The sequence below is a fragment of the Oratosquilla oratoria genome, chromosome 3 (assembly GCF_046742065.1).
Source record: "Oratosquilla oratoria isolate Oo_2021 chromosome 3, ASM4674206v1, whole genome shotgun sequence".
In the NCBI taxonomy this organism is placed as follows: domain Eukaryota; kingdom Metazoa; phylum Arthropoda; class Malacostraca; order Stomatopoda; family Squillidae; genus Oratosquilla; species Oratosquilla oratoria.
Genome location: NC_134779.1, coordinates 89,332,058 through 89,346,886, shown reverse-complemented (window position 1 = coordinate 89,346,886; position 14,829 = coordinate 89,332,058). Strand labels below are relative to the sequence as shown.

Sequence of the window (14,829 nt, the reverse complement as noted above, 5' to 3'; positions counted from 1 at the left end):
AAAAGACAGACAGTTTGTCTACTGCCATGACATCCCAGGGCTTCTCAAAGAACTGGGTGTACCTTACTATAGTCCTGCTGAATGGAGACTCTTTTTAGACAGTTCAAAACGCAGTCTAAAGTGTGTTCTTTTACATAATGGCAATGTTTATGGAGCAGTACCTGTCGGTCACTCAGTGCATTTGCGGGAAGACTATGATGATATGAGAATGGTCATGGACTTATTAAAGTATCATGAGCACAATCGGATAATTTGTGTAGACTTAAAGATGGTCAACTTTCTTCTCGGACAACAGAAAGGTTTCACCAAGTTTCCATGTTTCCTCTGTATGTGGGACAGCCGAGCACGAGACAGACATTGGGTCCAGAAGGACTGGCCTATTCGTGACACCCTTGAAGCAGGCATGCCAAATATCATACAAGACCCAATTGTAAACAGAGATAAGATCATCTTTCCTCCTCTTCACATCAAATTAGGTTTGATGAAACAATTTGTCAAGGCACTGGAAACCGAAGGTGAATGTTTCCAACACATCATCACAGCTTTACCAGGGTTATCATTTGAGAAGATCAAAGCAGGCGTGTTTGATGGCCCACAGATTCGAACCCTAATTCGTGATGATCAGTTTGTTGCTAAGATGACCGCTTTAGAAAGGGCAGCATGGTTATCCTTTGTGGCAGTCGTTCAGAACTTCCTTGGAAACAATAAGGCGGAGAACTACAGTGAACTTGTGAACAGAATGCTCCTCGCTTTTCGTGATCTCGGGTGCAACATGAGCATCAAGCTTCATTTTTTGAACAGCCACCTTGATCAGTTCCCTGACAACCTGGGGGCTGTGAGTGACGAACAAGGAGAACGATTCCACCAAGACCTAAAGATCATGGAAGAACGCTACCAAGGGCGCTGGGACAAAAGTATGATGGCTGACTACTGCTGGAGCATTAAACGAAATTGCCCAGATGAAATGTACAAACGCAAAAGTTACAAACGCAAATTCCTGCCTGAAAAAAAATACACAAAGAAATTGATAAGCTTCCATCAGCTGTGGTGATGTTCTGAAGGATGCTAATCTAACTTTGGGATAGATGTTCTGTTAATGTTCTGTTTCTTTTGCCTTAATAAATGTACAGAAATGGCTTTCATACTGTTTTAAGATTCAAGTGAACAAAAGAATTGTGGCTGATATTGCAATTACCTATAATAACGAAAATTTTAAAAATAAATAAAAATGTCAAATTGCATAAAATCTGTAGCTTGCAGACAAAACCCGACTTCAGATTTGAAATCAGCACACTCAAGTTGACTATAGAAAAGTCTTTTTTTAAATGCAACAAAATGAGTGTTCCCCAGTGTAATCATTCAGCTCATTGAATCCTGTTATTAATCCATCCAATTACTCCCTTTGTTCCTCTTCTAATCCTTTCAATTAAAACCATCCCATAAGCCTTCTCTACTACACTCAACAAACTGATCACTCTGAAACTACTACACTCACAATTGTCTCCCTCTCCCTTGTAAAGTGGAACAGGCACTCCTCTAGTCCTCCAGCACTCTACTCTCTTTTAGACAAACATTATACAACCGCACCAGCCAGTCTACAATTACTGTACCTCCCTTTTTTTAGAAACTCCACGTGACACTCATCCAACCCAGGTGACTTACCTGCTGTCATTATTTTAACAACTGCTTTCACCTCATCTTTCCTTATTTCTCCTCCATTTTCCTCATTAATCAATGTCATTTTCTTAACACTTCCTACCACAACTATCTTTCCCTCCCTATTCTCCTTCACATTTAGCAACATCCTAAAATACTCTACCCATTTTCCTCTTACTGCCGTCTCTTCCATTGTCATCTCTCCATCTGGATCTTTTATCTTTTCTTCTCTACTTGATCTGCCTCCTCTTCCTTACAAAATATCTTTTTATTATTTTCACTCCTCTTCCTTACAAAATATCTTTTTATTATTTTCAATGTAAATAGATGAGAAAAGTGCTTCTTGTCTGCTCTGTATATTTCACAAGTGAAAGAGAAGGTGCGACATGTAATGAACAAAACATTTTTTAACAAACTTGTGTTTCATATTCCAGATTCTAACTAGTATTATTTGTAGAGGAAAGGGAGGCTTTTTGGATAGATATAAACGAGTGCATAGAGGGATTAGGGACAAATGTCAATATAGTTGTATTAGGAGACATTAATGCTAGGGTAGAAAACAAACCAATAGGCATAGTGATTGGGAAGTATGGAATTCCAGGTAAAAATCGTAGTGAGTTGATGGTGATGTTTCTTGGAAGTTCATGATAGCAAATACAATGTTTAGGAAGAAAGTCAAGTATAAGTACACATGGGAGAAGGTAGTGGATGGAAGGGTGGCAGATAGAGCATTAATGGAATATATAGTGGTGACCAGGAGTATGGTAGGAAGAGTTAAGGATGTACATCTTCTAAGGGGAGAGAGTGGGGGAATATCAGATCATTTTCTGGTGGAAGGTAAATTGAGAGTGGAGAATGGAGATGGTTCAAGGAGGGAGTCATAAAGTGTGAGAGGATGGTGTGTGGAACAAGGAGGGCAGGAGGAAATAAAAGGAAGGGTAGTGAGTGGTGGGATGAGGAAGCAAAGAAGGGTGTAAAAAAGAAGCAGGCATTCATAGATTGGCTACAAATTAGGATGAGGGAATCGTATGAGAATACAAAGTAAAGAGAAATGAAGTTAAGCATAAGATAAAGGAAGCAAAGAGGAGAGCATATGTAGGACGGTGGGCACAGTATGTTAGGGAGTTGCCAAATGTGAAGGAGGATAGGGAAGGAAAGGTAGTTGCAGTGGTAAGTGCTAAGAAAAAAAGGGTGATGAGTGAGGAAAATGGAGGAGAAATGGGGAAAGATGAAGTGAAAGCAGCTGTTAAGATGATGAGAGCAGGTAAGGCACCTGGGTTGGATGGATGCCATGCAGAATGTCTGAAGAAAGGAGGTACAGTTATGGTGGACTGGTTGGTTAGGTTATTTAATGTTTGTTTAAGAGAGGATAGAGTGTCGGAGGACTGGAGGAGTGCCTGTATAGTTCTGCTTTACAAGGGAAAGGGGGACAAGTGTGAGTGTAGTAATTTGAGAGGGATCAGCTTGTTGAGTGTAGTTGGGAAGGCTTATGGGAGGGTCTTGTTTGAGAGGATTAGGAGAGGAACAGAGGGAGTAATTGGTGAGGAACAGTGTGGGTTTAGGACAGGTAGGGGTTGTGTAGATCAGATTTTTGTGGTAAGACTAGGTGAGAAAGCTATAGGAAAAGGTAAGGATGTTTTTTGGGCTTTTATGGATCTGGAAAAGGCTTACGATAGGGTAGACAGGAGGGAACTGTAGGAGGTACTGCAGATATATGGGATAGGAGGAAAGCTGTTAAGAGCAGTCAAGAGTTTTTACGAGAGTAGTAGAGCTTGTGTTAGGATTAGAAATGGAGAGAGAGAATGGTTTGAGGTAAAGGTGGGACTTCATCAGAGATGTGTTATGTAGCCCTGGCTGTTCAATCTATACATGGATGGGGTGGTGCGAGGGATGAATGCATGGGTAGTGGGTCAGGGGTTGGAGATGATTAAAGAAAATGGAGAAAAGTGGGAAATAAACCAGTTGTTGTTGTTTGCTGACGACACTGCGCTTGTGGCAGGATCAGTGGAGGGATTGAGGAAGTTAGTGACAGAGTTTGAGAAGGTGTGTGAAAGAAGGAAGCTGAAGATAAATCTGGGCAAATGTAAGGTAATGGAATGTACAAGGGGAGAGAGTGACAGTAGGCTGGAGGTGAGCATCAAGGGTGAAAGGCTGGAGGAAATGGATAGTTTTAGATATATGGGTGCGAATGTGGCAGGAAAGGGAGGAGTGGGGGGTGGAGGAAGAATGTAGATTGAGAGAAGCAGGTAAATACCTTGGTGGATTAAAAAGTGTAATGAGAAATAGACATCTGGGAATGGATGCTAAGAGGAGGTTACATGGAGTGATTGTGCCAACAGCACTGTATGGGGCAGAAACATGGAACATGAGCGAGGAAGAGAGAAGGAGTTTGAATGTGTTTGAGATTAAATGTCCGAGAAATATGATAGGTGTTACTTGGCTAGATAGAGTGAGAAATGAGGAGGTGAGGAGGAGAACAGGGGTAGAAAGGGAGCTGGGAGATAAGGTTGATGAAAGAGTACTGGGATGGTTTGGACACATGGAAAGAATGAGTGAAGAAAGATTAGTACACAAGAACATAAAAATGCAATAGACCATAAGGCCTACACTAGCCAGCTCCGTATCCATCACCACCTGTTATCCCCATCCATAAAGTTGTCTATTCGTTTCTTAAAACAACTGATAGTTTCAGTGCTTACTACATGGTTACTAAGTTTATTCTATTCATCGACCACACTATTAGTAAACCAATTCTTGCCTATTTCCTTTTTAGTAAAAGAGGTGTGGAAGGCAGAGGTGAGGAGTGAATATGAGGGGGCATCCTAGGATGAGATGGATGGATGGGGTGAAAGGGGCATTACAAAAGAGAGGAATGCCTGTTGAGGAAGGACGGGAGAGGACAGAAGATAGGGGTGAATGGATGATGCTGTGATACATGAGGGGGATGGGGGGTGAGGAAGTTTGTATGAGAAAAAATTTGACGCAGCCCGAAGGGATTTCTCCCCATATTCTCCTTTTCTACATGAGAATTTATGAAGTGTCCTTGCTGTGGATGTGCTGTGTCTTGCGACACTGCTTCTGACCTAGGGCAGTGGACAGGATGCAGGGATGTCCCGTCATTCAGGAGGTGCCAAGATAAGAGGGAGGGAGGAGGGTGGAGGGGAGTGGGATATGTAGAGGATGGAATGGGTGGGAGTGATTTTTATGCCTTTTTCTTTTTGGCTAACCCCCCCTCCCCTTGTGTAAAGGGGAAAAAGCCTTTGGTTTGTATGTAACTATTATTATTTCTCTATGACAATGTTATGAAGATACATACATATACCAATGGCCTTCTTCCCCTTACACAGGAGGTTGCCAAAAAACAAGGCATAAAAACCACTCCCACCCATTCCATCCCTTTAATACTACACTCCCCTCTACCCTCCCTCTTACCTTGGCACCTCCTGGATGAAAGGTCATCCCTGCATCTTGTCCACTGCCCTGGGACAGAAGCAGTGTCGCAAGACACAGCACATCCACAGCAAGGTCACTTCATCAATTCGGTGACCCCCGTCTCCTCATGTAAAAAAGGAGATGACGGGGAGAAATCCCTTCAGGCTGCATCAATTTATTTCTCATAAATTCTCCCTCACCCCCACCATCCCCCACCCACTCACACTCATGCATCACAGCATCATCCATACACAAGCATTCTCCTTTCACCCTTATCTTTGGTCCTCACCAGTTCTTCCTCAACAGACATTCCCCTATTTCCCAATACCCCTTTTACCCCATCCATCCATCTCATCCTAGGATTGCCCCCTCATGTTCACTCCTTCCACCTCTGCCTTCCACACCTCTTTTACTAGTCTTCCTTCACTCATTCTTTCCATGTGTCCAAACCATCCCAATACACTTTCATCAACCCTATCTCACAACTCCCTTTTCACCCGTTCTCCTCCTCACCTCCTCATTTCTCACTCTTATCTTAGTAACCCCTGTCATTCTTCTCAGGCATTTCATCTCAAACACATTCAGACTCCTTCTCTCTTCCTCTCTTATGTTCCATGTTTCTGCAACGTACAGTGCTGTTGGCACAATCACTCCTTCATACAATCTCCTCTTAGCATCCATTCCCAAATGTCTATTTCTCATTACACTTTTTAATCCATCAAGGCATTTACTCGCTTCTTTCAATCTACATTCTAGCTCCACCCCCACTCCTCCTTTTCCTGCCACATTTGCACCCAAGTATCTAAAACTATTTACTTCCTCCAGTCTCTCTCTAACCTTAATACTCACTTCTAGTCTGCTGCTACTTTCTCCCCTTATACATCTCATCACCTTACTTTATCCACAATTATTTTCAATTTCCTTCTTTCACACACCTCAAACTGTCACTTCCTCAATCCCTCCTCTGATCCTGCTACAAGTGCAGTGCTATCAGCAAACAACAGCTGGCTTATCTCTCACTTTTCTCCATTTTCTTTAACCATCTCCGATCCCTGACCCACTATCCTTGCATTCACCTCTTGCACCACCCCATCCATGTAGAGATTGAACAGCCAGGGTGACATAACACAACCCTGACAAAGTCCTACCTTTACCTTAAACCACTCACTCTCTCCATTTCTAATCCTAACACAAGCTCTACTACTCTCATAAAAACTCTTGACTGCTCTTAACAGCTTTCCTCCTATCCCATATATCTGCAATACCTCCCACAGTTCCCTCCTGTCTACCCTGTTGTAAGCCTTTTCCAGATGCATATAAGCCCAAAAAACATCCTTTCCTTTTCTTATAGCATTCTCACATATCTGTCCTACCACAAAAATCTGATCTACACAACCTGTACCTATCCTAAACCTACACTGTTTCTCACTAATTACTCCCTTTGTTCCTCTCCTAATCCTCTCAATCAAGACCTTCCCATAAGCCTTCCCAACTACACTTAACAAGTTGATACCTCTGAAACTGCTACACTCACACTTGTCCCCTTTTTCCTTGTAAAGTGGAACTATACAGGCACTCCAGTCTTAACACCTCCAATAGAAAAAGGTCATTACTATTATATAAAAAAAGCTGGTAACACTTTCTAACCTCTGCAAGCTTAGCAGTGAGGTAGGGGTTCTTGACATGCCCTGGTGAACACATGAGGACAATTATCATTTGCACCAGGGAGTCTTCAGTCTGTTTCATGGCAACTCGAGGGATATACCTGAAAGTATACAATACAATAATTAAATACCTTCCAAACATAATACTGTATTTGGTCTGAAAAATGGTACAAACATCTTTTTATCTCTGGTACATACATAAACCAAAGGCTTTTTCCCCCTTACACGGGGGTAGCCAAAAAGAAAAAGGCATAGAAACCACTCCCACCCATTCCATCCTATACATATTCCACTCCCATCCACCCTCCACCCTCCCTCTCATCTTGGCACCTCCTGGATGACGGGTCATCCCTGCATCCTGTCCACTACCCTGGGTCAGAAGCAGTGTCGCAAGCCACAGCACATCCACAGCAAGGCCACTTCATTAATTCAGCAACCCCCTCTCTGTCCCCTCATGCAGACAAGGAGAAGACGGGGAGAAATCCCTTTGGGCTGCGTCAAATTATTTTTCATGCATACTTCCTCACCCCACATCCCTCACCTACTCCCCCTCATGCATCACAGCATCATCTATACACAACCCTTCTACATACACCCCTATCTTCTCTCCTCTAATGTCCTTCCTCAACAGACATTCTTCTCTTTTGTAATGCCTCTTTTACCCCATCGATCCATCTCATCCAAGGACGCCCCACTTATATTCCTTCCTTCCACATCTCTTTTACTAATTTTTCTTCACTCATTCTTTCCATGTGTCCAAACCATCCTAATATTCTTTCATCAACCCTATCCCCCAACTCTTCCCCCACCCTGTTCTCCTCCTCACCTCCTCATTTCTCACTCTATCTAGCCTAGTAACACCTATCATACTTCAGACATTTCATCTCAAACACATTCAAACTCCTCTCTCCCTCTCCTTTGGTCCATGTTTCTGCCTCATACAGTGCTGTCGGCACAATCACTCCTTCATATAACCTCCTCTTAGCATCCATTCCCAGATGTCTATTTCTTATTACACTTTTTAATCCCCCAAAGCATTTACTCAGTTCTCTCAATCTACATTCTACCTCCACCCCCACTCCTCCCTTTCCTGCTACATTTGCACCCAAGTATCTAAAACTATCCACTTCCTCCAGTCTCTCACCCTTAATGCTCACATCCAGGCTGCTGTCACTCTCTCCCCTTGTATATTCCATCATCTTACTTTTGCCCACATTTATCTTCAGCTTCCTTTTTTCACAAACCTTCTCAAACTGTCACAAACTTCCTCAATCCCTCCTCTGATCCTGCTACAAGCACAATGTCATCAGCAAAACACAACTGGCTTATTTCCCACTTTTCTCCATATTCTTTAACCATCTCCAACCCTTGCATTCACCTCTCACACCACCCCATCCATGTATAGATTGAACAGCCAGGGTGACATAACACATCCCTGACAAAGTCCCACATTTACCTCAAAACATTCACTCACTCCATTTCTAATCCTAACACAAGCTCTCATAAAAACTCTTGACTGCTCTTAACAGCTTTCCTGCTATCCCATATATCTGCAGTACCTCCCACAGTGCCTTCCTGCCTACCATGTTGTAAGCCTTTTCCAGATCCATAAAAGCCCAAAATACATCCTTACCTTTTCCTATAGTTTTCTCACATATCTGTCTTACCACAAAGATCTGATCTACAAAACCCCTACCTGTCCTAAAACCACACTGTTCCTCACCAATTACTCCCTCTGTTCCTCTCCTAATCCTCTCAAACAAGACCCTCCCATAAGCCTTCCCTACTACACTCAACAAGCTGATCCCTCTGAAACTACTACACTCATACTTGTCCCTCTTTCCCTTGTAGCTACCCTCTCTTAAACAAATATCAAATAACCTCACCAGCCAGTCCACCATAACTGTACCTCCTTTCTTCAGACATTCTGCATGGTATCCATCCAGACCATCTTTCCCTATTTCTCCTCCATTTTCCTCACTTGTCACTCTCATTTTCTTAGTGCTTCCCACTGCAACTACCTTTCCCTCACTATCCCCCTTCACATTTAGCAACTCCCTAAAATACTCTGCCCACCTTCCTCTCACTGCCTTCTCTTCCATTATCATCTCTCCATCTGCACCTTTTATCTTTTCTTCTCTACTTGATTCACCTCCTCTTCCTCTTTTAATTTCCTTCCAAAACATCTTTTTATTACTTTCAAAATTTTCTGTCATTCTCACCCCATTTCAAATCTGCTCTCCTCTTTGTTTCCTTTATCTTATGCTTAACTTCCATTCTCCTTACTTTGTGCCTCTCATATGATTCCCTCGTCCTCATTTGTTGCCAATCTATGAAAGCCTGCTTCTTCTCTTCTACACCCTTCTTTGCTTCCTCATCCCACAACTCACTACACTTCCTTCTATTTCCTCCTGCCCTCCTTGTTCCACACACCATCCTTGCACACCTTATGAATCCCTCCTTGAACCATCTCCATTCCTCCTCCACTCCTAGTTCTACTCCCACCCACTTCTCTCTCAGCTTCTTTATATACTCCCTCTCCTTTTCTTTCTCATTTAAGCAGTTCACTCTAAGTACCTCCCTACCTTCTGCCCTTTTCCTCTTTCTCCACCTGTTCTCCACTTCCAATATCCCTTCCACCAGAAAATGATCTGATATTCCCCCACTTTCTCCCCTTACAACATGTACATCCTTAACTCTTCCTACCATGCTCCTGGTCACCACTATATATTCCATTAATGCTCTATCTGCCACCCTTCCATCCACCACCCTCTTCCATGTGTACTTATGCTTGACCTTCTTCCTAAACACTGTATTTGCTATCATCAACTCTCAAGACACATCTCCACCATCAATTCTCCACTATGATTTTTACCTGGAACTCCATACTTCCCAATCACTCTGTCTATTGGTTCATATCCTACCCTAGCATTAAGGTCTCCCAATACAACTACACTGACATTTCTCCCTAAGCCCTCTATGCACTCATTTAAATCTACCCAAAAAAACTTCCTTTCCTCTACTCTTCTCACTACCAGGCCCATACACACTTACAAAAACCCACACCCCATTCCCTGTTTCAACTTCATCCACATCAACCTTGAAGAAACCTCCTTCCACTCCACTACATGCTTACCTATCTCTTCACTTACTAGTATAGCCACCCCTTCTCTCCCTTGTCCCCTCTTCACTCCTGAGTACCTCCCAGCTACACTCCAAAACTCACACTCACCCCTCCCTTTCCATTTTAGATTCACTCAAAGCCAGTACATCCATCTTTCTCCTCACAAACATACTGCCTATCTCTTCCCTTTTACTCTCATCTGTACCACATCCACGCACATTAAAAGACCCAAACCTTCGGGTACTGGTTGGAAAACTCCCAGACCCTCTTATGCCTTTACTTTTTTTAGGAATGTCCCCTTTTGGGGCTACAGGTAGCAGGACTCCTAATCCTATCCCCCGTCCCATCTTTTGTCGCCTCTTACAACTCGAGTGGGAAGACTTGCTGGTAGCATTCTCTTCCCCCACCACAGGGTAGGTGAAAAAAGGAAATGAATATTTAGAGAAATGGTACAGGACAGTAACAAAGGGTTGGGGGACAGCATAACGGAGGGACAGTCGTAGTATAAAAGTGTCATCATTTCTCTATGAACATAGTTTTCCTCTATCACAGACAAAATGATGTGTGGCTCTGGTCTGTAGGGGCACCCATATAGACACTAAAGTATCAACTGCATGCTACTTTGCCACGATAACATGCAGCCAATACCCCAGACGGTGATATTTGAAAAGACTGACAATCAATATTGACTGTAGTTAAGATCTCTCTTGCATGAGACTTGTAATCCCAATGCTCCATGCTGTGCCCACTAAAGGATACAAGAACATAAGAATGAAGGAGACTGTAAAAGACCATAAGGCCTATACTGGGCAGTTCCATGTCCATTGTTCCCTGTCATCACAATCTATAAAGTTGTCAGTTTCTTAAAACAACATAGTTTTAGTGCTCACTATATGGTTACTATTTACCGAATTGTATCTTAAGGGAAGGGGGAGCTAAGCTCATGGTATCTCAATATCCAGTTTGCTCTTAAATTCTTGTATTGTTTTTGCACACACTGTTTTTTCATACAATGTGTTCCATACATCCACCACTCTGTGGGGAAAGCTGTTCTTTTTCAGGTCCCTTCTATAATTATCCTTTTTAAGCTTCTTTTCATGTCCTCTTGTGTTTCATCCCAATTTAGTAAGTCTTCTCTGTCAAGGACTTCAATGCCCTTCATAATTCTATAGATGGTTAACAACTCACCTCTTTCCTCTGTTCCAGAGTCAGCAACTCCAATTTTAACAGTCTTTCTTCATATGGGAGTTTTGATCATTCTGGAGCCATCCTCGCAGCTACTCTCTGGATTCTTTCAATCTTATTTATATTCTTTTTTGTATTGGATTACCAGTGTCGCTGCATACTCCAACTTAGGCCTTATCACTGTGACTAGTATTTTCTTTACCATTTCTATATCCAAGTAGGTAAAAGCCACTTTTATTGGTTTTACTAAGTTGTAGGTTTTGCCGACAATCTTGTTTATATGCTTGTCAAGGGACATACCTTTTGTGATGATAACTCCCAGGTCTGTTTCAGATCCCTCTTTCTTAACAACTTTATCACCAATTTTATATCTTTTTCCAAACTCCATTATGCTACATTTTTTAGTGTTGAATTCCACTTCCCACTTTTCCATTTCCAAACCCTGTTTAGATCTTTCTGTAGATGGTCAACAACTCACCTCTTTCCTCTGTTCCAGAGTCAGCAACTCCAATTTTAACAGTCTTTCTTCATATGGGAGTTTTGATCATTCTGGAGCCATCCTCGCAGCTACTCTTTGGATTCTTTCAATCTTCTTTATATTCTTTTTTGTATTGGATTACCACAGTGTCGCTGCATACTCCAACTTAGGCCTTATCACTGTGACTAGTATTTTCTTTACCATTTCTATATCCAAGTAGGTAAAAGCCACTTTTATTGGTTTTACTAAGTTGTAGGTTTTGCCGACAATCTTGTTTATATGCTTGTCAAGGGACATACCTTTTGTGATGATAACTCCCAGGTCTGTTTCAGATCCCTCTTTCTTAATAACTTTATCACCAATTTTATATCTTTTTCCAAACTCCATTATGCTACATTTTTTAGTGTTGAATTCCACTTCCCACTTTTCCATTTCCAAACCCTGTTTAGATCTTTCTGTAATGATTCGCAGTCTGTTTCAGTACTCATTTTTTTTAACAGTTTTGCATCATCTGCAAAGCTCATATGACATTCCACTCCCTCATCCATGTCATTGACATAAATGGCACACATTATTGGAGCCAGCACTGATCATTGTGGGACTCCACTAATTACTTCTTCCAAAGTAAAAGTCTTCTCTCTGAGCAATACCTTCATATTTCTTCCATCATTTCAATAGTTACCTTGTATCCGTCCTATAGTTTCCGTTTTTTTTTTTTTTTTTTTTTTTTTTTTTTTAAGATCTAGGAAAGAGCAATTGGCCCATCTGTCCCTTTCCTGTATTATATATAGTAATCTTGAGTAAAAACAGATCAAATTTGTGGTGCACAATTTACCCTGTCTGAATCAAAATTGTCTCAGATTTAGTATATTATTCTCCTCCAGATGTTTTATCCATCTACTTTTAATAACTTTTTCACAGATTTCTGCTACAGTGCTTGTAAGGGTAACCAATCTGTAATTTGTTGGGTCTTCTTTATTTCCTCCTTTATAGATTGGTACAATATCAGCATTTTTCCAGTGTTGTGGCATTTTTCCTTCTTTGGGGGAGCAACATATTATGTTGTATATTTTGTCTACTATTTCTTCTTTACATTCTTTTAATATCCAATTTGCTATTCCATCTGGGCCATGTGATTTTCTGAAATTGAGGTTCTTTAATTGATCCATTATTTCTGTGTTATTATCATTTTCTCCTTTTGGGGGGATTTTCCTTCTTTCCTTTCAACCCGTTGTATATTTTCTCTAGTGAAAAGAGACTTAAAATGTTTGCACATAGCTTCTGTTAATTTAGTATCTTCTGTATATTAGGTGTTCCCTTGGCATAATTTCAACATTTCCTGCTTGTTTTTCAGTTTCCCATTTACTTATCTATAGAATAGTTTTGGCTCATCTTTACATTTATCTATTATGTCTTTCTCATATTCACACTTTTCTTCCCTATGTATTTTTACATATTTGTTCCTTTGGTTAACATATGATTGCCACTTTTTAGGTTTTTTGTCTTTTCTCCATCTTATCCAAGCTTTGTCTCTTCTATCTTTTGCTTCACAGCACCTTCTATCAAACCAACACTTTATGTACACTCTTGTTTTTGCTTTGGTACATATTTATCCACTCCTTTATAAATCTTCATCAGAATCATCCATTTTTCTTCTACTTGTGTTTCATCTTCGTAGAATTTTTCCCAGCTTGCTTCAAGAAAATTTTTCCTAAGTTTCTTAAAGTTCGATTTGCCATACATCAGTCTATCCTTTCTGTGTTTCTCATTTCTCTTTATATATATATTTCCTCTTAATTTTAATTCAAATAGTATATGGTCACTTCACAATTGGTGTCTTGTTATTAATTTTGTCTACTATTTCAGGTTGACATAAATATAAGATCTAGTTTTGATACATACATATACCAAGGCTTTTTCCCCCTTACAAGGGAGGTTGCCAAAAAGAAAAAGGCATAAAATCATTCCCACCCATTCCATCCCTAAATACACTCCACTCCCCTCCACCCTCCCTCTTAGCACCTCCTGGATGACGGGTCATCTCTGCACCTTGTTTTGATGATTCTTCATTATTCCTAAATCTAGTGCTCTCCTTCACCCATGGTGTCATTGTATGTTCCATGGTTATGTCAAGTAATACATTTCCCCATTGATCCTCTCCACCTTTCACTGTCATCTCTTCCCAACATATTTCTTTACAATTAAAGTCACCAATGAGTATTGCATTACTTCCATCCATTAGTACCTCGTTCAATAAAGATTTAGTATCATTTAATATTTTGACATTTTTCTCTATCCAAGATCCTGTTTTTAGGGGCACACAAACCACTGCAAATATTCTGCTTTTCATGTCATGGTTTTCCAGTTTTATAGTGATCCTCTCTATCCTGTTCAATCCATATGTAACTTCTGTCACAGGTTTTTCTTAACCAGGAACACGACTCCACCCTGTTTCTAAGTCATTGATTATAATCCATGTCCAATACTGTTTGGTACTAGTGGACCTCTTAATTTTGTCTCCACAATTCCCATTATGTCTGGCTTAGCTTCTAATAGATAATCATTATGTTCATTCAAACCTGAGATCAAACAATTCATATTTGTATACACCAATTTTAATTTTGCACACCCTCCATGTTGTTCTCTAAATCTCATATCTAACACTCCAATAGAACTGCATTTTCACGATCTCTGTTTGCTTCTAATTTTTTTTCTTCAGCTTCATTTCTTAATGTCTTAAGTTTTTCCCTTTCCTCATCATTCATGTCTCTTTTTATCAATAAATTTTACAGTGTTCACTTCTTGCCAATTCTCTTGTCATTAAAATTTCTTCTACTGCCATTTGCGACCTCAATTTAATCTTTATTGGTTGACTTTTTCCTTCTCCTTCTACACAAGTCTATTCCATTCATTGTCCACCCTATTAGTAAACCAATTCTTGCCTATTTCCTTCTTAAATCTAAATCTGTCCAATTTAAATCTATTACTATGAGTCCTGCCCTGTTGTCTTAATATGATGACCTTGTGTCACCATTGTTAAAGCCTTTGATTCACTCTATTAGATCACCCCGCTTTCTGCGTCTTTCCAGAGAGTGAAGTTAAGGTGTCTAAGCATCTCTTCATAAAGTAAATTTCTGAGCCCATGTATCATTTTGGTCATTCTCCTCTGTACTGATTCTGGTGAATTGATGTCCATTCTATAAGACTGAGACCAAAAATGTACCGCATAGTCAAGGATGGGTCTAATGCTAGATAGAGTTTGATAATTACCTCTGCACTTCTATTTGTCA

General features: G+C 40.7%; 1 protein-coding gene across 5 annotated transcripts in view; it reads right to left on the bottom strand.

Moving 5' to 3' along the window:
- The window catches only part of Ube4B (Ubiquitination factor E4B), a 679,226-nt gene that overhangs the window by 237,694 nt on the left and 426,703 nt on the right, over window positions 1–14,829 (bottom strand). For all 5 annotated transcript variants that reach the window (XM_076183024.1, XM_076183023.1, XM_076183022.1 and 2 more), the window contains one exon: window positions 6,736–6,853. In XM_076183024.1, coding sequence (XP_076039139.1) covers window positions 6,736–6,853 — 118 coding nt within the window. The remainder of the gene's footprint in view (window positions 1–6,735; window positions 6,854–14,829) is intronic.